Source organism: Bos indicus x Bos taurus, chromosome 29, assembly GCF_003369695.1.
Source record: "Bos indicus x Bos taurus breed Angus x Brahman F1 hybrid chromosome 29, Bos_hybrid_MaternalHap_v2.0, whole genome shotgun sequence".
NCBI lineage: Eukaryota > Metazoa > Chordata > Mammalia > Artiodactyla > Bovidae > Bos > Bos indicus x Bos taurus.
In genome coordinates, this window is record NC_040104.1 from 7,146,156 (window position 1) to 7,167,662 (window position 21,507).

A 21,507-nucleotide genomic window follows, 5' to 3' on the forward strand; every position below is an offset into this window, starting at 1 on the left:
GGTAAAAAGATACACAAGAGACCGCTTACAACACGGAGGGATGCTTTTCCCTGTAAACGCTTGGGTGACTTCTGGATCTTTAAGCGTGTAAATGTATTTCCTAGTTGAAAAACAAACGCGATGAAACTTTAAAAACATAAGACAAAGTAAAAAATTAAAAATCAAGTTTTAAAATATTTTTTCTCTTGCATACGCATGTACACACACACACACACACAGAACAAGAGATAGGGAGAATCCCCCAAACATAAAATTCTTAAAAATTATTCTGAGATTAAAAACACATAACAGCCTGTATTACAGTGGTGGTATTGGAGAAGACTCTTGAGAGTCCATTGGACAGCAAGGAGATCCAACCAGTCCATCCTAAAGGAAATCAGTCCTGAATATTCATTGGAAGGACTGATGCTGAAGGTGAAACTCCAATACTCTGGCCACCTGATGCAAAGAACTGACTCTTTGGAAAAGACTCTGATGCTGGGAAAGATTGAAGGCAGGAGGAGAAGGGGACGACAGAGGATGAGATGGTTGGATGGCCTCACTGACTCTACGGACAGACATGAATTTGATTAAGTTCTGGGAGTTGGTGACGGACAGGGAAGCCTGGCGTGCTGCAGTCCATGGGGTCACAAAGAGTCAGACACAACTGAGCGACTGAACTGAACTGAATAGCCGGCATAGTGCTGTGGGGCTCTGTTGCATGAGGGATTAACCTGGGTGAAGGACTCGAGGAAGGCCTCCTGAGGAAGTGGAGGGGAAACTGACACCTGCAGGATGAGAACTGGCCAGGCAAGGAGGTGAGGGCGGGCATCCTGGGCAGAGGGAACAGCCTGTCACCATGTTCAGGATTCTGGCTGCTTTCAAGAGACAGACTAACAGGGCAGTGAGGAGCTCAGGCTCTGAAGACTGACTGCTTACATTCACAGCCTGGCTCCACCATTTCCTTACTGTGCAGTTTTTAGCAATCTGCTTAATTTCTCTATGCCTCCATTCCCTAATCTATAAAATGAGTGTACATTATTATCCGTCTCTACAGGATGGTTGTGAGCATTAACGAATTACTTTGAATAGTGGCTGGTTCATAAGAGATACTGGGAGAAGTAAATGGCAACCCATTCCAGTGCTCTTGCCTGGAAAATCCCATGGACAGAGGAGCCTGGTGGGCTACAGTCCATGGGGTCGCAAAGAGTCGGATACAACTGACAGACTAAACAACGACAACAAGATACATGGGTGTGAGACACTAGTGTGTGACTCTTTTGACCCTTCGAGCCCCTCAATCAACACACAACCTAAAACAACACAGAATATGTCAAGCTTCTGGACCCTACCTCTTTCTAGACCCCAGACCCTCCCAAGAAGCAATTTGAAAGGTTGGCTTGGAAAGGTCCAAGTCTGAGGGCAAAGTGGTCAGAACTATGAAAGATTCCTCTGTGAATATCGTCAGGGTTTTAAAAATTCCTCAGGGGACTTCCTCAGGGTGTTTAGGACTTGCCACCTTCAGTGCCAGGGACCCAGGTTCGATCCCTGGTTGGGACACTAAGATCTCACAAGCCAGGAGCCCAACATTAAGCAAATAAAAATAAAATAGAAAATCCCTTGGGCTGCTGTGTGGGAAGTGGAGGGATGGGAGCAAGCTGGAAGCTGTGGGTAGTATCCAGGTTAGACAGGATGGGGCCAGGCCCAAGGGGAAGAAATCTTTGTGGATGTGAACTGAAATGTCACCTCTAGATGTAGGGAGACTGGAACCTATTGCTGGTGGGATGGGAAATGTTGGAGAGAATCAAGGCCAAACTAACGAGTACCCTGTGACCCGCAGTTCCACCCCTGGGCTCACAGCCAAGAGAAGTGAGTGCAATTGGCCATGGAAGGACATATCGAGAATGCACAGACTTCCTGGTGATCCAGTGGTTAGGACTCCACAGTACCACTGCAGGGGATGTGGGTTCGATCCCTGATCAGGGAACTAAGATCTCGCATGAGTTTGGGCATGACTTCAAAATAAAAAAGAATGCTCACAGAAGTCTTATTCATAAGAGCCCAAACTCAGAAAGCCCTCAATATCAGCAGAAGGAGAATGGAGAGAAGGATTATGGGATAGTTATGCAATAGAATACTACACAGTGATGGAAAAGACCAAGCTACTGCTTGACCCAACAATGTAAATGAATCCCTCAGATTCATAGATTAGACACTGGAAGCATGAGCAATGAAAAGAAAAACAGATAAATTGGACTTCAAAACAATTATAAAACCTTTTCTGCATCAAAGTACATCATGAGAAATATGAAAAGACAACCTACAGAATGGGTGAAAATATTTGCAAATCATGTATCTGATAAGTGTCTGGTAGCCAGAATAAACATAGGACTCATATAATTCAACAACAAAAAGAAAAAAGGAAATTAAAAATAGCAAAAGATCTAAGTAGACATTTGTCCAAAAAATATATACAAATGGCCAAGAAGCATATGAAAAGATGTTCACTGGTCATTAAGGAACACGAGTGGCTATTAAGGAAATGAAAATCAAGACACGATGAGATACCACCACTTCACACCCTCTAGGATGTATTTTACATACAGAAAATAATATATTGGCAAGAATGTAGAAAAATTAGAACCCTCAGGCACTGCTGGTAAGAATGTAAAACAGTACGAGCACTTTGTCAAACAGTGAGACAGTTCCTCACAAGATTACCCAGAAAATTACCATCATTGTCGTTTAGCTGCTAAATTGTGTCTGACTCTTTGAAAGCCCATGGACTGCAGCATGCCAGGTTTCCCTGTCCTTCACTATCTCCTGGAGTTTGCTCAAATTCATATCCATTGAGTTGGTGATGCTATCTAACCATCTCATCCTCTGTCGTCCCCTTCTCCTCCTGCCTTCAATCTTTCCCAGCATCAGGGTCTTTTCCAATGAGTCAGCTCTTCGCATCAGGTGGCCAAAGTACTGGAGCTTCATCTTCAGCATCAGTCCTTCCAATGAATATTCAGGGTTGATTTCTTTTAGGATTGACAGGTTTGATCCCCTTGCTTCCCAAGGGACTCTCAAGAGTCTTCTCCAACACCACAATTAGAAAGCACCAGTTCTTCAGTGCTCGGACTTCTTTATGTCCAACTCTCATATCCATAATGACTACTGGAAAAACCATAGCTTTGACCATATGCACCTTTTCGGCAAAGCGATGTCTGCTTTTTAATACGTTGTCTAGGTTTGTCATAGCTTTCCTTCCAAGGAGCAAATATCTTTTAATTTCATGGCTACAGTCACCATCTGCAGCGATTTTGGAGCCCAAGAAAATAAAATCTGTCAAGCTTCTACTTTTTCCCCTTCTATTCACCAGGAAGTAATGGACCCGGATGCCATGGTCTTACTTTTTGAATGTTGAGTTTTAAGTCAGCTTTTTCACTCTCCTCTTTCACCCTCATCAAGAGGCTCTTCAACTCCTCTTCACTTTCTGCCGTTAGAGTGGTATCATCTGCATATCTGAGTTTATTGATATTTCTCCTGGCAATCTAGATTCCAGCCTGTGCTTTATCCGGTCCGGCATTTTCCATGATGTACTCTGCATGTAAGTTAAATAAAAGGGTGACAATATGCAGCCTGGTCATACTCCTTTCCCAATTTTGAACCAGTCAGTTGTTCCATGTAAGTTTCTAACTGTAGCTTCTTGACCCACATACAGGTTTCTCAGGAGACAAGTAAGGTGGTCTGGTATTTCCATCCCTTTAAGAATTTTCCACAGTTTGTTGTGATCCATACAGTTACCATGTGACCCAGAAATTCCACTGTTAGGTATATTCCTGAGATAAATGGAAATATATGTCCACACGAAAGTTTGTGCACAAATGTCCATAGAAGCATTATTCATAATAACCAGAAAGTAGAAACAACCCAATTCCACCAACTGATGAATAAATAAATGGTGGTATAGCCATGCAATAGACTATTACTCAGCCATAAAAAGGAATGGAGTGCTGATATAGCCTATAATATTGACAAGCCTGGAAAACATTATGCTAAGTAAAAGAAACCAGACACAAAAGGTCACAAACTGTATAATTTCATTTATATGAAGTGTCCAGATCAGGCAAATCTGTAGCGATAGACAGCAGATTAGTGGTTACCAGGGGATGAGAGCATGGTTACCAGGGAACTGGGAGCCATTACTCAATGAGCTTCCTAGGTGGTTTAGCAGGGAAGAATCCACCTCCCAACACAGGTAGACATGCAGGTAGACGCAGGAGATGTGGGCTTGATCCCTGGGTCAGGAAGATCCCCTGGAGGAGGAAGTGGCAACCCACTCCAATATTCTTGCCTGGGAAATCCCATGGACAGAGGAGGCTGATGGACTACAGTTCATGGGGTCGCAAAGAGTCAGACACGACTGAGCACTAGCACTTAATGGACGTGGAGTGTTTTAAATCTGGAACGATTTAAAAAGTTTTGAAACTAAATTGAAGTGGTGGTTACACAATCTTGTGCAGGCACAAAATCCCACTCAAGTGTATGCTTTAAAATGGATAATTGTATGTTATGTGAATTTCACCTCAATTTAAAAAAGTAAACTTCAATGTAAGAAGTGAATGGAAACTGGAAAACATAAACATCACCTCAGTGCCCTGGGGACACTGACAGAACCTACTGGGTGCGGAACAGCCTCATCCACTACCTCCTTTTGCCTCACTGCAGCCCCAGGAGGTGGGGACTGTCTGGAGCCCAGAGAGGGACATTGATCGAGCCAGGCTCACACAGCTGCCAAAGGACAAGGCTCCAGCCTCTCAGACCTCCCAGCCCCCAGACTCCTGAAACCGCTGTGGCCCCCTGGGATTCTCATCAGGCCTCACTGGGTGGGAGCTAGTGAGGTCAAGGGCCAGGAACGTTACTGCAGCCACGAGGCAGGAGTTAGTGACTGAGAAGCTTGGAATGTGCAGCCTCTGAAAAGAGCTCCTTGTGGCTCCACCGACGGTTAGAGCAGGAAGGGACTTTCAGAGCCATGTAATCATACACACACACACACACACACACACTTGAGCCTGAGCTCCTGCTCAGTCACGGCCCCAGGCTGTGTTTCTGGAGCCGGCAGACAAATGCAGTCAAGGCTGACCTGTGCCACCACCTGTCTGCTTCTGTCACTCTGACCTGTCCTGCTCGGGCTCAGCCAAAGATTTCAGATATCAGTGTGTGTGTGTGCGCACAAGTACGTTAGCATGTGATCAGAACCCCCAAAGCGTCCACCCATGGGGCTTTTTCTTAACATGCATTTTTTGTTGCTATTTGTCAAATTCTTACTATATGCTGTACTCAGCATGGGACATGATTTGATATCTATTCTCCAACAACCCTGAGATGTTTATCATTTTGTAGTTATCAGATGTCCTCAGTTCATAGATGAGGCTCTGAGAGATTGTGTGCCTCACCAAGGTCATACAGCTGGCGAGCAGCCTAAGCAGAATTTGAACTCAGAACCCAGGCGTATGATTCCAGCACGTATGTTCTTTTCCATGAGTCATACTGCCTCTCCTTCTTACGTACACATGTGTGCACATACGCGTGCATGCACACTCACACACATACACATACATACCCATGTATTTCTCATTCTGGTAAACTGCTGGTGGTTTCTTTTCTTTTTAGACAATGAGAAGCACTGAGTAGAATAAGGAAAAGGGAGAGGCAGCAGACTGGTAACCACCTTCTGAGTGCGCCTCACTTTATAGCTTACAAAGCACTTTCACATTTGTGATCTCATTTAATCCCACAGCCGCCCCATGAGGTCAGCAGGAGGCTCAATTATTCCCACTGGGAGCGGGACTCAGAAGGAAGGTGACTTGCCCAGGGTAACAGAGACAGAAAATGGTAGCTCTGGGACTGGAAGCCCAGGGCCAAGCTGGCCTCTTGGTTCTAAGTCCTGAATACATCCACCAACCGCGGCCTCTGTCCCTGAGGAAGGCAGTCCAGGACCCCATCTTCCTGAAATCTCCCTTATGTGAGGACAAAATTGGAGCCAATCAAAAGGAGGTACCAGTGGAAAGCAGGACTGCCCAGCTCTCTCTCTGTCTGTAGTTGTGTGACTCCGGCAGCTCCTTACTCTGTTCAGGCCTCAGTTTCCCCATCTGCAAAATGAGGCTGATAAAGGCATCTGCCTCCCAGAGTTGTTGGTTTTCGGTTGTTGACGCTTGGTCCTGGCCTCACATTCACACAGACCTTTGACATAATCTCCAAACAAGGCTGATGACAACACAGTCCTGGGAGAGCAGTTACAGTATTTAAGGAAGATGGGGTTTATCAGAACACAGAACTGTGTCCAATAGGCTCAGCTGACAGGCTCTCACTACTGGTAGGGGCTCTGAATTAAAACTTGCTACAGCTCCTGAAATTATCCTGCGAGTAAGGCAATTGTATTGCATTGTATTTGTGGGTAGTTCAAACTATTAATATATCCTTGTAATTATTTAAAATACACACCATTTTTGTAACTCTGGTTTGTCATTTGTTCACTTTTTCGTATACCTGAACCTTAAAACAGCGCCAGTGAAGGGGACTCATGTCACGACTTGGATGGCAGTAGCATGGTTCGGGGCATGAATAAGCAGCCAGATGATGGTAATACTAGTAACATCAATCACGTTTATAATCCGACGTACAGTTTCCAGACTTCTTTCATATTCTTCATTCCAACTTCCCACGCGTGGCAAGGTCGCTCTGTGAATATTTTGTCCCATTTTACGCATGCAAACACTAGGCTAGACCAAACAGTGGGCTGCGGGGGGACCGCGGTGGCGAGGGTGGCGAAGGCTAAGTCGGCTCTTGGGGGCTGGGCCGGGCTAGGCGGACGGGGCGGGGCGGGGCGGGGCGGGGAGCCCGGCAGCTCGCAGGTGCGTAGGACCGCGGGGGAATCCTTAGCTCCACCTGGGCGCGGCGAGGAAATCGCACCATGTTTGGGCAGCTACGTCAGAGGGGGCGGGCCCGCGGCTGTCCCTAGGAGCCGCCAGATCCGCCCCTTTTCCCCACCGAGAGTCAGTCGGCTACTGGACTGTGGGAGGCGACAGAAAAGTTCAGGGCGGATTGATAAAAGGCGGCGCGTCTGGAGAGGTGGAGCCTGGAGGTGACCAGAGCCGAGGCGAAATGCCCGCCCTCCCCCGCCCACCCCCCCGAGTAGAAGTGGTTCAGCCCGAGGACTTTTCATTCATAAAAAGAAAAGACTCCGCGAGGAGCGAGTGAGTCAGAACCGAAGCCGCCGACGCGGACCCCACAGAGCCGCCAACCCAGGGCATGTTCCGAGACTACGGGGAACCGGGACCGAGCTCCGGCGCCGGCGGTGCGTACGGCGGCCCGACTCAGCCCCCGGCCACAGGCCAGCAGGTGAGAGGAACCCGACACCTGGAGTCCACAGGTGGACAGCGCCGAGGAGAGCGCGGGCCGCTCCGGCACACTCGGGGACTGGGACCGGGAACTGGGGGAGGGACCAGGTATCGGAGCGGTGGCAGCGGATCCTGCCCACTCTCCGCTGTCCAAAGGCACTTTCTGCCCCACAGCCCAGCAGAGCACGCGCGGCGGGAGGAACACATCTCTGCGAGCATCGGCCCAAGCGCGCGTCCCCCTTCCCCTCTGTCCGTTGTCTCTCTGTCCCTCCGTCTCTGTTACCTCCTCTCCTTCCTCCTGTTCACCGTTAATTCCTTGGTCCGGGATTAGTCCCAGCCCCGACCGGATCAGAGAGGGTCCCGATCTATCTCGGACGACATTTCCGAGGTCCGGAGTCTAAGCCGCGGCCGAGAGGTCCCCACGCACTGGCTCCCCAAGCCGGCTTGCCCGGACAGACTGGGAATCTTGGGCAGTCTGTGGTCATCCGTGTGCCTGCCTGTTTGTCCCTCTCCACCCCATCGCCAAGTCCTCATCCCCGTCCAGCCGCAGTGGACCTGGTGGGATCCAGGAGACTGGCTCTTGACCCCTTTACGGGTTGGGGCGCGTGGAGACCGCGAGATGCCAGGACGTGCACGGGGTCTTGCAACCGGCAACTCCCGCTCCCCTGACTCTCGACACTGAACGGCGCCCGCTGCCGGTTGGGGGGACCTGGGAGGCTGCAGGTGCCCATTTCCTGTCGAGGGGCGATGAGCACGTGTCTCTAGGGGAGGGAAGGAGCGGCGTCCGTTCCGCCGAGTCACGGCGGCCGAGTCACGGTGGGTGACTCACCCCGGGCGCCCCTCCCTTCCTGGCCCGGAGCGGCCCGGGCCCTGACAACGTCGGGAGCGGGAGATGCCGCCGGCGGTACGTAGGCTGGGAACTAGGGTCATTGGGCCACTGCGCCCGCAGCGCTGAGCCGGGGACACTGCTGTCTAGACTTGCCTGGGCTTGAGGGAGCTTTCCCGGACGGCTGGGGGCCCACACCCAGGGCCCAGCCCCAGGGCTTGAACTCACTTCTCCTCCGGAACACTGAGTCCCTATCTCAACCCATTCCTCACATTTCTGGCTGAAAGAATCGAGGCAGCGCATATTGTGCAGTCTTGCATTGTGCTGGGCACTTTCCACCTCATTTTTTACCTTGTCTCACAGAATCTAAGACCCCATGGATTTTAAAACCTGTTATTTTGTGCCACTATTTTTAAAAAAAATTTTTTAGTTTGTCAATTAAACTGTGACCTCAGAGCTACTGAAGGGTACTTCTTGGCATCAGGGAAATGATCCTCACCTATGACAATATTAAAAACAAGGAAATTGAGGCATATTGAGGATAAATAATTTACCCTGACAGCCAGTAAATGGCTGAGCTAAGATCAGAACTGGGCTAGCTTGAACCCAGAGCAATGGCTCTTGTCTACCATGGCCCCTGTATGTTGGGTACCTGCCACTTGCCAGGCTCTGTCGCACATACACTCTCTTACCTGATTCTCCTAGTCACCCTTGAAGTTGTGCTTAGTCGCTCAGTTGTGTCTGACTTTTTGCAACCCCATGGACTGTAGCCCGCCAGGCTGCTCTGTTCATGGGATTTCCCAGGCAAGAATGCTGGAGCAGGTTGCCATTTCCTTCCCCAGGGAATCTTCCTAGGGCTGTCATTATCTTCTTTGTGCAGATGGGACTCAGACAGGGTGCAGGAGTTGGTAAGACCCTGATGACCTGTACCCAAACCTCACTTCCCACTTATTGACTGTCTGTCTAAGGACAACTGTTTTCCTGTCTGAAAATGAAGATTTGTTGTTGTTTAGTCACTAAGTCGTGTCCAACTCTTTGCAACCCCATGGACTGCAGCCCACCAGGCTCCCCTGTCCATGGGATTCTCCAGGCAAGAATACTGGAGTGGGTTGCCTTTTTCTCCACCAAGTGATATCTTCCTGACCCAGGGATCAAACCTGCATCTCCTGCATTGGCATCAGAAATGCAGGCAGATTCTTTATCTCTGAGCCACCGGGGAAGCCTTTAAAATGAAGATACTGTTGTGCAAATTATAAGGAATCAGTATTTTTAAAGTGGCTGGGATAGCACTTGGAATTCACACTTTATTATTGGAAGCCCCTCAGTCCTCACAGACCTTACCCCTGGCCCTCCATGTCTTATCCCTCAGAAGTTCCACCTCGTGCCAAGCATCAACACTGTGAGTGGCAACCAGGAGCTTCAGTGGATGGTTCAACCTCACTTCCTGGGACCCAGCAGCTACCCCAGGCCTCTGGCCTATCCCCCGTACAGTCCCCCGCAGCCCCGGCCAGGAGTCATACGGGCCCTGGGCCCAACTCCAGGGGTGCGTCGCCGGCCCTGTGAACAGGTAAGAAGCAGAGGAGCTCATGAAGGTTCTTGAGTCCACAGGGGTGCTGAGGCGCAGAAAATAAACTCTTGTCCAGAAGCAGAACACAGGCTGAGAAGGGGCGTGGGGAGAGTAGGTCCACTGGTTACTATTGGCCAAGACAGAAAGTGATGAGAGCCCCTGGGGAGGCCCAGAGGGCAGTGCTGTCACTTCTGGATCAGGGAAGGCTTCTTGGAGGTGGAGGCATATTAGCCTAGAAGGATGGGTTGGATTTGCATAGGGAGAAAGATGATGGAAAATACATTCCAGGTAGAGGGGATGGCAGGAGCAGGAATGGAGGTAGAGGTGAGAACATGTAAGGTGTATATGTGGAAAGCTGTGTGGGCAGTAGAGGGGCTCCACCTGATGACAGGTACGGAGAGGGTGGGCTTATGCTGTCTGTATTGCTGAGAAGAGAATAGAAAGGGTTTCCTTCAGCTACTCTGAGTCTCAATTTCTCTAACTCATTTAATCCTCACAAAAACCCTCTTGGGAATGAACTCTGGGTTTCCCCCATTTTACAGCTAAGGAGATGAAGGCACAGAGAGATAGTCACTTGCCCAAGGTCACACAAGGAGTGAGTAATGAGACAGGACTGTCCAATTCTAAAGTCAGATCGTACCCACCAAGCCACAGTGTCTCACCAGGAGGTAAGAGAAGGCTTGACGTTGAAAGAGCTGGGAACACTTGCCTTCCAAACCAGGGTTTTTGGCTGCTCACTGCTAGTAATAAAGTCCTTGCCCAAATAAATGATTAAGAGGGTCTTTAAGGGACTGGTTCCTCTTTCCTCTCCCTGGGGCATTTCCGTATCTGAGACTGTAGTGGGTGAGGGCTGCCCCTTAATGAGTTTGCTCTGACAGCAAGGTAGAGGATGGAAAGGACAGTTAGAATCCTGAGAAAGATGTGCGATTAGTCAGGGCTGGCTTTTGCAGAAAAAGAGTGGCTGGCTTTTGTGACCAGATGGAAGGAGACCATGGTGTAAGCCCCAGAGGCAAGCTCCTGGACTTCCTTCAGCCATGTCTCTTTGATCCTGAGTACTCCTAGATGGGCTATGAATGGGCTCCTTTTCGCAAGAGGTGGTGTCCATCAGCTGGCCCTTTTCTCAGTGTTAAATAGAGTGCATCGATTCTTTAAAAGCTTTATTTATTTTTTGGCTTTGGTGGGTCTTCGTTGCTGCCAAGCTTTCTCTAGCTGCAGCAAGCAGGGGCCACTCTTCCTTGTGGTGTACAGGTTTCTCACTGTGTTGGCTTCTCTTGTTGCAAAGCACGGGCTCTAGAGCGCTGGCTCAGTAGTTGTGGTACACAGGCTTAGTTGCTCTCCAGCATGTGGGATCTTCCTGGACCAGGGATCAAACCAGTGTCCCTGGCATTGCAAAGCAGATTCTTAACCACTGGACCACCAGGGAAGCCCCGGAGTGCATGGATTTTAATTTCTGCTCTGGACCACAAACAAGTTATTCATCTTCCCTGGCCTTTGGCTCCTTACAAGAGAAGCTGGGTTAAGGATCCATGTAAAGCACTTAGCTGGCACACAGTAGGTTCCCAATAAACAACTACATAGACGCTCTCATTACCCCCTCTTAGTGCTTACAGCCTCTGGGGAAGAGGAGGTTTGGTTATCAAGTGACTGAAAAGAATGAGGTTCCTTTGAAAAAGAGTGGCTGCAACGGCCACTTATAGCTGTGGAATGAAAGAAGACTTCCAGGAAGGGTCGTGGTGGCCTGAGGGATCTCAGTTGAGTCCTGGGAGAGGAGGCTTAGGATTTATAGTGGGACAGGGAGGACATTCCCAGAGGAATCATAGGAAGCAAAAGCTGGGAGCGAGGAGGAAATTTGACTAATCCAAGCTTACTAAATACGGAACCGGTCAGGTTGGGGAGGTCCCCAAAGAGCAATCTGAGGGCGTCCCTGCGCTGCCATGCCCTCCGCCAGGGTTCTACCACTGGGCCGGCAGCACAGAGTCCACCTCACTGCTCTGTAACCCTCCTTCCCCCAGATCAGCCCCGAGGAGGAGGAACGCCGTCGAGTGAGGCGGGAGAGGAACAAGCTAGCCGCGGCCAAGTGCAGGAACCGGAGGAAAGAATTGACCGACTTCCTGCAGGCGGTGAGCACCAGCGAGTGCAGAGGGTACCCTGGTCCAGGCCCACCCAACCTCAGAGGGTCCCCAGTTCCCAAGGGCCGCAAGAGGCGCCATTAGATACATCCCCTCCCCCCAGCTCCCTTTTGGAGCGGCACTGAGACGAGGAAAAAGTGGTTAAAAATTAGTTGCAGCTTGTCTCGCTCTGAACACAGCAGAGCTGAAGCAGGCCGGACAATATCCTTCGAAGGTGCCCCCTAGCCTGATGGGAATCGTGCCTATTTTCTCCCCTGGGCTCATGGGAGTTGTAGTCCAGACTTGATGGAGACTCTCTACTCCCCCCAACCTCCCCTCCCCCACGCCCCAACCTGCCAATCACTACCACTGCGGGAGGCTCTGCGACATTCAGCCCTCTTCTTCTTTACTCCTTTCCTTATCGTCCACAGGAGACCGACAAACTGGAGGATGAGAAATCTGGACTGCAGCGAGAGATTGAGGAGCTGCAGAAACAGAAGGAGCGCCTGGAGCTGGTGCTCGAAGCCCACCGCCCCATCTGCAAAATCCCAGAAGGGGCCAAGGAGAGCGAAACCAGCGGCACAGGTGGTGCCAGCGGCACCAGCAGCCCGCCAGGCCCCTCCCGCCCTGTGCCATGTATCTCCCTTTCCCCAGGGCCTGTACTTGAACCCGAAGCATTGCACACTCCCACGCTCATGACCACACCCTCCCTGACTCCTTTCACCCCCAGTCTGGTCTTCACCTACCCCAGTACGCCAGAGCCCTGTGCCTCAGCCCATCGCAAGAGTAGCAGCAGCAGTGGGGACCCCTCTTCTGATCCCCTGGGCTCCCCAACCCTCCTGGCCTTATGAGGCACTCCGGCTCCTGCTCCCTGTGGGTGCCACCCTAACCAGTATTTCCCTGCTCATTTGATCCAGCTGGCCTGGATCATATCCCATGTCCAACCCCAGCAGATTCTTCTCCATCCCTCCAGACAAGACTGAGCATATTTTGCTTCCTAGTAGAGCCAAAGCTGCCCATTGGTTCTCCAGAGCTGGCCTCTCTAGCACAATTTGCACTAAATCAGAGACAAAATAGTTCCCATTTGTTGGAGAAAATTCCAGGCAGCTCCCAAGGGACTTTGTAGATTCTCAGAGGTCCTCTGGAGCCCTAATCCCCTGCAGATCACCCCTATGGTCTTCATCACCTCTTCCTGTGATCCACCCAACCCTACCCCTGACAGAAGATGATACTCTACCAGCCTAGAACACTAACTCACCCAGCCCCACTGCCAGCAGCACCAGGTTATTGAACCAGGACACTCTGCCAGTGCCTCCTAAAAGGAACGGCTCAGGAGAGTGCCAGAGCTGACCTGCAGCCCCCAGCTCTGAGAAGACTTTAGCTACAAGCCTCCACAGCGTGGGCAGCTGCTATTTATTTTCCTAAAGAGAGTATTTTTATACAAACCTGCCAAAATGGAATAAAAGGCTTGAAGCTCTAGCCTGCTCTCATTGGACCCAGAGGCTAAAGGGAGACCATTTGGAACCAGAAGCCTCAGGCTCCCATTTCAGCTCCACCAACTCACTACCTGACCTTGGACAAACTGATATTTCTGGACCTCGATTTTCTTATCTGACAAATGAGGCTACATCTGTTCTGCCTCATCTCCAGGACTGAGAAGAGGAAGAGAAGTGCTGTGAGGTGCCAAGCCAAGAGGATTATCCTCCTCCCGGTGGGGGACCCACAGTGCTCCGGCGTGTGCCACCGGAGGGCGCTGTTAGGCCCCTTCCAGCCTCTCGGGAGGCGGCTGAGTGGGTTTTAGGCCCCCCGCACCTGCTTCCTGCCCCATTGTCTTGGACAGGAAGGAGCCGGGAAGGGAGCTGGAGCCACTTCTGGGGCCGGATCACGGCCTGTCCTGGGGCCTGATGGGGGGAGCCGATGGCTCACCACTGTCCCACACCCCGCCCCAGGACTGAGGTAATGGGGGAGTCAGCCACCTTAGTTCTACAGTCCCTCCAGATGGGAATGGTACCCCCCAATGGTCCCCGCCCTCGTCCCAACGCCGGCGAGTTCCAAACAGACGCGCCCGGGCCATGGGCTCTGCTTCCGCCTCAGTTTATTAGCCTCCACCCAGCCCCCAGTAAGTCCCTCCACTCCAGCCTCCAGTCCCCCTACTGCCCCGCCAGCGAGAGTCAGGGGCCTTCCTCAGTGTTAGGGTTTCTAAGTCCATTCCATCGGCCCTTCGTGCGCAGCCGGGGCGGCGTCGGGTCCACAGGTCCACCGCAGTCTCGCCGCTTGAGGAGCAATCCGGGTGGGCGTCGGCGGGAAGCTGTGCCCTCAGTCATCTGGGGAGCAGGCCAGGGGCAACTGATCGGGGCTGCCCACGCTGCCGGTACTGGAGCTTCCATCGCCCAGGTCACGAGGACCGCAGGGGGGCAAGGCCAGCTCGGGTGTCGGCCCAGCGCCAGAGCCCCCCGAGCCGCCGGAGCCGCCTCGGGGACCCCACTCTTCGCCCAGCGCCAGACAGAGCTCCTTGAGCGCCAGGTTCTCCCGCAGCAGCTCCTCCTGGCGGCCTTCCAGCTCAGCCAGCTTCTGCCAACAACCGCCTAGATCCTCGCGCACGGCTCGGGATGCTTGGGTCCCGAAGAGCTGCCACTGGCGCGCGGCGCGCCGCCCGCGCTGGCGCTCCGAGTCCAGGAAGCAGCAGAGGTCGCGCAGCTCGCGGTTCTCGGCCTGTAGGCGCCGGTTGAGCTGCTTGAGCTCGCGGATCTCGCCCAGGTGACCCTGTAGCTGCCGATTCACCTCCTGCATGAGGCGGCCGCGCTGCACCAGAGCCGCCAGGCGTGCCGCCTCCTCCCGCCGCAGGCGCCGCACCAGCTCCTCCTTGCCCAGAGCCGCCATCTCTTCATCCGTCAGCTCCTCCAGGCCGCCCGTCTCGGCCTCCATGGCTGCCTAAGCCTCTGGAGCATCGCCTGCCCGCCGCCGCGGCCCAGGAGCCCCACGACGAGCTCCTCGCCGCTGGGGCTCAGGCAACCGCTCAGTGGACAAGCTGTGGTGGAGCTAGCGTAGGATGCAGCAGCCGCGCGGGGGTGGGCACGCGGCGGGGCGCGCGCCGGGGCGGGGCCCCATGACATCAAGGACGAAGAGCCAATCCGGGCTAGCGCCCTCAGAAGAGGGCGGGGTCCAGGCTCCCAGAATGAAGCCCTTCCCCGCCCACTTCGGACCGTGGTGTCCCTGATGCTCGCTGACTCTGAGTATCCGCGTCCCCGACCTCGGTGCCAGTCAGCCCCAAACTACGTGCTTCGTACCTTCCAATTCCAAACTGCCTCAAGCTCGAGCCCAGGCCTCTCGGCTCCCTCTGAGAACCAAGATTCCAGTGTCGACCCTCAACTCTTCCGCCCACCCTCTGACAAAATCCAGACGGATCGCCTTTCCATCCTTCCTAGCTTTGCTCTAACTGTAGAGTCTCGACTCACTGAGCATCGCTTTCAGTCCTTGGAAATTAAAGTCCAAACGTCCTGGCTCACATCATCAGCCTACTCTCCCTCTCACAGACCGTTTCCTGTCCGGTGGGAGGGGCATACAACGGATTTGTTTGTTCAGTAAACTTTTATTGTGTGTAAGGGCTACGCAGAAATAAACTTGAGTCATATCCTTATACTGTCCTTAAAGAGGTCTTGATCTGGAAGAGGCGACAAGCTGCGATGAAGACGCAAATGGAGGAAGACCACATTTTGAGGGACTGACCCCACCCACTAAGTCGCCTCAAACGTGTCCCATTCTTTGCGACTCTATGGACTGTAGCCTGGCAGGCTCTTCTGTTCATGGGGATTCTCGAGGCAAGAATACTGGAGTGGGTTGCCATGCCCTCCTTCAGGGGAGCCTCCCAACCTAGGGATGGAACCCACATCTCATGTCTCCTGCATTGGCAGGCGGGTTCTATGGCCACCTGGGAAGCTTTCCCCAAAGAGGTGCTACCAGAGGGACCCTGAAAGATGTATAGGACTTTGGCGAGTCATGAGAGGGCTATTTGAGGAAGAGAGAATAGCACGATGAAAGTCTGGGGACTGAAAGAGACTCCATGCTTTAGGAACAGCGAGAGTAAACTGGTTTTTCGTGTCTGTTTTGGAAAGGCAGTTCTTAGAGAAAGTGGTAAGAGAGAAAGGCAGGCAACAAATGTAGAGCTAAATTCTTAAGGGCTTTAAATATTAAGATGGAGCATTTAGATGGAGTAAGGATTTCAGCAGGGGAGTAATATTTTTGAAAATACATTTTTTAAAAAGGTTGATTGGGCTGCTCTGTGTGGGATGGACCACAGGGAGGGGATGTAGGCAGAAAGATTACTGAGAACAATGTGTCAGTGGGCAAAGAGAGCTATGCAGAAGGACTAGGCTTGGACAGTGCAGTGGGGGTGGAGAGGACAAAACAGATACTAGAAATATTCAGGAGGCAAATCAGCAGACTTGAATGTGGAGAGAGAAGAGTCTGGGAGAAGCCCAGGTTTCTGGTATGAGAACAGGGTGGATGTAGGGGCTGTTCCTGAAATAGGAACACGGGGATGGGGGTGTGGGGGTGTGTGTGGGGGTGTGTGTGTGTGGGGTGTGGGTGGGAACAGATCAGGAAACCAACAGGTCTGGCTGTGGGGAACCGAGTGGAAAGAGTTACAGGTTGGTGGCCGACTGGATGTGGACTTCCAGACAGAGCTCTAAGCTGTAACAGGGAGGTCATTAGTTGGAGGGGTGGAGGCGGGCCGATTGGCTTAAAACCATGGGAATAGGTACCCCATATTCAGGAGAGGGGTTCATCTGCAGGATGGACTGAGGGGCCCTCAGCAAGGGCCCTTGAAGACGAGCCAGACAACTTTTTTTGCATAAAAAAGATTCAGGACAGAGCCCTGTTGTTTAGTCGCTCAGTCGTGTCCTACTCTTTCACAACCCCAGGGACTGCCCAGGCAAGAATACTGGAGTGGGTAGCTATTTCCTTCTCCAGGGGATCTTCCCGATCCAGGGGTGGAACTCGCATCTCCTGTGTTGGCGGGTGGATTCTTTACCGCTGAGCCACCAGGGAACCCCATAGAGCCCTGTGGAGCTACTACATTCAGGATACAGGTCAAAGTAGTGGGGCTCCCCGCAAAAGGGCACAGAACAACCAGGAGGATATGAGGGTGAAGGTTGCTGGGACAGGGGCAACTAGCCAGAGGCCTTGGCTCTGGATGCCCTCCTGCAAACCCGGCCGGCGTGAGGGTGGGGTGGGCTGGGCTGGGAACCCGGGAACCCGAGATTCCCCCTCCCGCTGGGAGGAGGGGCTACCCAACCGCCTCCGCCTCAGCTTCTTCCCTCGCGGCTCCTGCCCAGACTAGCTCTGTCCCGGAAGTGGTCCTTCTCTGGCTCCGGGTGCCGGGAGACGAATGTCAGTGCTCCCGGAAGTGGCCCGGCGGCGGCGTGCCGGGCCCGGGCAGTGCTCGCTCCTGCTGGGGCGCTGCGGTAGCGCCCGGGTCCGGGCGTCGCCATGACCAGCGAACTGGACATCTTCGTGGGGAACACGACCCTCATCGACGAGGACGTGTATCGCCTTTGGCTGGACGGTTATTCGGGTCTGTGGGGGGCCGACTGGGGGAGCCGGTCTGGCGGAGCGGTTGTTTTGGATGGGAGAGGGGGCCAAGCCAGGACTAGGCATCCTATAGGGCAGTGGGCAGAGGCCTGGGAGTATGAAATGCCTGGGGCTCGGGGCTGAAATCCCTGAAGAACCTCTAGGGTCGGCGGGGCGGGGCCTGATGCCAGCCCTCGCTTCCCAGTGAGCGACGCGGTGGCCCTGAGGGTGCGCTCGGGAATTCTGGAGCAGACCGGCGCCACAGCAGCGGTGCTGCAGAGCGACACCATGGACCACTACCGGACTTTCCACATGCTCGAGCGCCTGCTCCACGCGCCTCCCAAGCTGCTTCACCAGCTTATTTTCCAGATCCCGCCCTCTCGACAGGCGCTGCTCATCGAGAGGTGCTCACCTGGCGGGTGGTGGGGACGCCAATCAGTCTGGCCATGTACCCATTTTGCAGGCTGACGATGAGGCCCGGGGACGGTCGGGACTTACCCAAGCCGGGAGAAAGTTGAGAGCAGAAGGGGCCAAACCCAGGTCCTGCCAGCTCTCCTCTCCCCTCTTCTTATGGAAAGTCAGTAGTGTCGTCCCCAACTCCCCACAGGTATTATGCCTTTGACGAGGCCTTCGTGCGGGAGGTGCTGGGCAAAAAGCTGTCTAAGGGCACCAAGAAAGACCTGGATGATATCAGCACCAAAACAGGCATCACCCTCAAGAGCTGCCGGAGACAGGTGGGCACTGCAGCTGTCTGCAGCCCGCCCCTTTGCGCCATCCCTTTGGTTCCTGCCTCGCCTCCAGCCCACTCCAACACCTCTGTGGCAGTGCCTTCGTTTCCACTCTCCTCCTTTTGCCCCTTCCAAGCCGTCCCCTACTCTTGAGCCAGAGTGACTTCTCAGACCTTAGCTTTCTTCTGCTCACGAACTTTGAATGGCTCCCATTCTTTCCTATAGCAGCCACATTCCTTGGCCTTGACCTTCAGACTCTCCTATCATCCTGTCCCTGCCCCCCTCTCTAGACTCCCCAGCCCCTGGCTTCCTTTTGCTCATCTGCCCCTGCCTGTATTATTTTTACAGGGTATTATTTTAGGACATATCTACCCCTTGAAATCTAAGGCAGGGTCAGGGGTTGAGGTGGGTGGTCATATACCACCTTCTCCAAAAGCCTTGCCAGTGGTGCCAGGAAGAAGTAACCCTTCTAACTGGGCCTTTAGCATTTTCCTCTGTGATTCCTGTGAGCTCCCCAAGATGGCTTAGTATTTGCTCTTTTTTGAGTTCCTGGGGCTTAGCCAGGAAGGTCAGTTTCAGCACAAACTGGTGAAGAGCTAGAGAGCATGATGCTAAAATAGGGGTGAATTTGTTGATAAGAGTGAGTAAACATTTATCCAAGGCAAGATGGCAGAAGCTGGTGAACATTTGGGGAATTGATAAGAGGTATTAATAATTAATGGGGCTTTCCAGGTGGCACATTGGTAAAGAATCCACCTGCCAATGCAGGGGATAATAGTTTGTTGAAGGAATAGCAAATACTCCATCCGTGTCTGGTGATTGGATAGGTGGGTCAGTGACAGAGGGATGCTCACCCAACAGTTTATTGAGTGAGCAACCTGACCTGTCCTTCTCCTCTAACTGCCCTGCAGTTCGACAACTTTAAGCGCGTCTTCAAGGTGGTGGAGGAAATGCGGGGCTCCCTGGTGGATAACATCCAGCAGCACTTCCTCCTGTCCGACCGGCTGGCCAGGTGAGGGGCCAGGAGAGGGGCCAGGTGAGGAGCCAACTGCCTCCCCCTCCTGCACACTCCTTCCTTATGCCCTGAAGCTGACCCTTGTTTTCTGCCCCAACCTGCATGACCTCCATGCTGTAGGGGGGCAGTGGTTATCCCTCTCTTGGGTTGTACTTTGGTTCAGACTGGCCTGGGTTGGAATCCCAGCCTGGCCATTCACCAGCTGGACTGTTGTGAGGTGCCATGGGTAAAGCCCATGATGGCACAGCCCCTGGGGCTTAGTAAGTACTCAGTAAGTGGTCGCTGTTACCCTGTGGTCTCCCACCGTGTCCCTTAGGAGAGCCGGGCTGAAACCTTCTCTTTGCCCAGAGGAGGAGGCCCAGAGAGACGTGACTTGAAACCCATCACACAGTGAGTTAGGGTAGAGAGAGGCCAGAACACGGAGGTCCTGCCGATGTTGTAGCTGGGAACTGCTTGCTAAGAAGGAATTTCAAGCCCTGATGGACCCCCTCCTCTCCCTACCCCGCAGGGACTATGCAGCCATCGTCTTCTTTGCCAACAATCGCTTTGAGACAGGGAAGAAAAAACTGCAGTATCTGAGCTTTGGGGACTTTGCCTTCTGTGCTGAGCTCATGATCCAAAACTGGACCCTCGGAGCCGTCGGTGAGGCCCCCACTGATCCAGGTGCAGGCCCCCGTTCCCAGCAGCCCTTCTTCTTCAGGGCCCCTGCCCAGCCGCTTCTGCTCACGGCCCAGCGCCCCCACACACAGCTTGTCTGCAGACAAGGGACCCACAGCGTCTCTCTGGCTTGGGGCCAGTCCCTCCAGCTCTGTCACACCCAGCGTGCTCTTTTGTCTTGTGGGGTGCCATGAAATGGGAGGGGGGCTCAGGTTATCACAGGAGGCATTTTTGAATCTCCCACCTCAATTCCCTTCGTGGGCCTCACTTAGACTCCCAGGTGGATGACATGGACATGGACTTGGACAAGGAGTTTCTCCAGGACTTGAAGGAGCTCAAGGTGCTTGTGGCTGACAAGGACCTTCTAGACCTGCACAAGAGGTGACCCTGGGGTCTGTGGGGCGGGGCCTGAAGTGGGCGCCCAGGCAGTGCGGGCCTTGACCCTGTCTTCCTTCAGCTTGGTGTGCACGGCCCTCCGGGGGAAGCTTGGTGTCTTTTCGGAGATGGAAGCCAACTTCAAGGTCTGTGGCCCAGTCCAGCCTCTATCCTTGGGGCATCTTCAGCCTCCAGAGCCCTGTCCCCACCCCAGCAGCCCTGCTGTTGGCTTCAGGCAGTGCTGCTGTTCCCTCTGCCTGCCCCTGGGGGAGCCAGCTCTTAAACGCTGGGGAATTACTTGATTGAGGGAGGTGGATAGATGTGGTTTCAGCCCCCAGCCTCTCTCGGACAGAAGGCCGAACTCCCAGGCTCCCTCCCCGACAGAACCTGTCCCGGGGGCTGGTGAACGTGGCCGCCAAGCTGACCCACAATAAGGATGTCAGAGACCTGTTTGTAGACCTCGTGGAGAAGGTGAGTTGTTCTGTCGGCTGCCCTCTGACCCCATCCTGGCCTGTCCCTGGGCTATACCAGTGCTGGATGTTACCTTGGACCCACAGTTCGTGGAACCCTGCCGCTCCGACCACTGGCCATTGAATGACGTGCGGCTCTTCCTGAATCAGTATTCCGCTTCGGTCCACTCCCTGGATGGCTTCCGGTGAGAGATCTCAGGCTTCCTTATCCTGCTGGCTCCCTGCTGGGGCCCAGCTCTCCTGCAGACTCTGAGTTCCCTGTGCTTTGGCCCTGGGGTTGGAAGTCACTCTGTTGACCAGAGTCTCAGCTCCATCACTGAGAAATTGACCTGATCTTGACAAGTTCCTTTCTCTCTGTGTGCCTCCGTTCCTTCAGACATAAGCTGGGGGTGACAGCATTAAGGCTTATAGGAATCCCGTGAGGATTAAACGAGTGAAGGTGTTGAGAGCTCGTGGAGCAGGGTCATGGGGATCCAGTCAACATCAGCCAACACCATTACTGTTACCATTGCAGGCACCAGGCGCTCTGGGACCGCTACATGGGCACCCTCCGTGGCTGCCTCCTGCGCCTCTATCATGACTGAGGCCCCTGCCCTGCCCTGGCCACACTGACAATAAAGTTGCCATGACTTTGGAGGAGGCTGTGAGTGGGTACTCACATGGGTCCGCGCGTGGAAGTGTGTGCCCGTTGTACACGTACATCTCTTTGAGTGTCATGGTGTATGAGAATGTATGTGTCCGTTGACCGCACAGGGACAGGGACATGTCGGAGAACGGTATCTACTCGCTCCCCATCCGTTTCCCCACCCCAGCCGTGACCACTCCA

General features: G+C 53.2%; 3 protein-coding genes across 5 annotated transcripts; 2 read left to right on the top strand and 1 right to left on the bottom strand.

Moving 5' to 3' along the window:
• The first annotated feature begins 6,950 nt into the window (after positions 1-6,950).
• FOSL1 (FOS like 1, AP-1 transcription factor subunit) lies at positions 6,951-13,347 on the top strand. The gene is made up of 4 exons (XM_027532242.1): positions 6,951-7,368; positions 9,563-9,760; positions 11,773-11,880; positions 12,300-13,347. Exons 1-4 carry the CDS (start codon positions 7,279-7,281, stop codon positions 12,717-12,719), a joined length of 816 nt encoding a protein of 271 aa, XP_027388043.1. The 5' UTR covers positions 6,951-7,278; the 3' UTR covers positions 12,720-13,347.
• Positions 13,348-13,945: 598 nt separating this feature from the next.
• CCDC85B (coiled-coil domain containing 85B) lies at positions 13,946-15,224 on the bottom strand. Its single transcript, XM_027532243.1, has one exon. It carries the CDS (start codon positions 14,791-14,793, stop codon positions 14,185-14,187), a length of 609 nt encoding a protein of 202 aa, XP_027388044.1. The 5' UTR covers positions 14,794-15,224; the 3' UTR covers positions 13,946-14,184.
• A 1,985-nt stretch (positions 15,225-17,209) lies between these two features.
• On the top strand, positions 17,210-21,317 carry FIBP (FGF1 intracellular binding protein). 3 transcript variants are annotated; one of them, XM_027531408.1, is made up of 10 exons: positions 17,210-17,440; positions 17,642-17,840; positions 18,044-18,170; positions 19,076-19,176; positions 19,688-19,842; positions 20,109-20,217; positions 20,294-20,357; positions 20,596-20,682; positions 20,769-20,866; positions 21,196-21,317. In XM_027531408.1, exons 1-10 carry the CDS (start codon positions 17,356-17,358, stop codon positions 21,263-21,265), a joined length of 1,095 nt encoding a protein of 364 aa, XP_027387209.1. In that variant the 5' UTR covers positions 17,210-17,355; the 3' UTR covers positions 21,266-21,317. The 3 variants fall into 3 exon arrangements, 2 of the variants coding, with proteins under 2 accessions (XP_027387209.1, XP_027387212.1); XM_027531411.1 differs by having other exon boundaries at positions 19,688-19,821; XR_003509326.1 differs by lacking the exon at positions 20,596-20,682 and having other exon boundaries at positions 20,743-20,866; positions 21,196-21,315.
• The last annotated feature ends 190 nt before the right edge of the window (positions 21,318-21,507 follow it).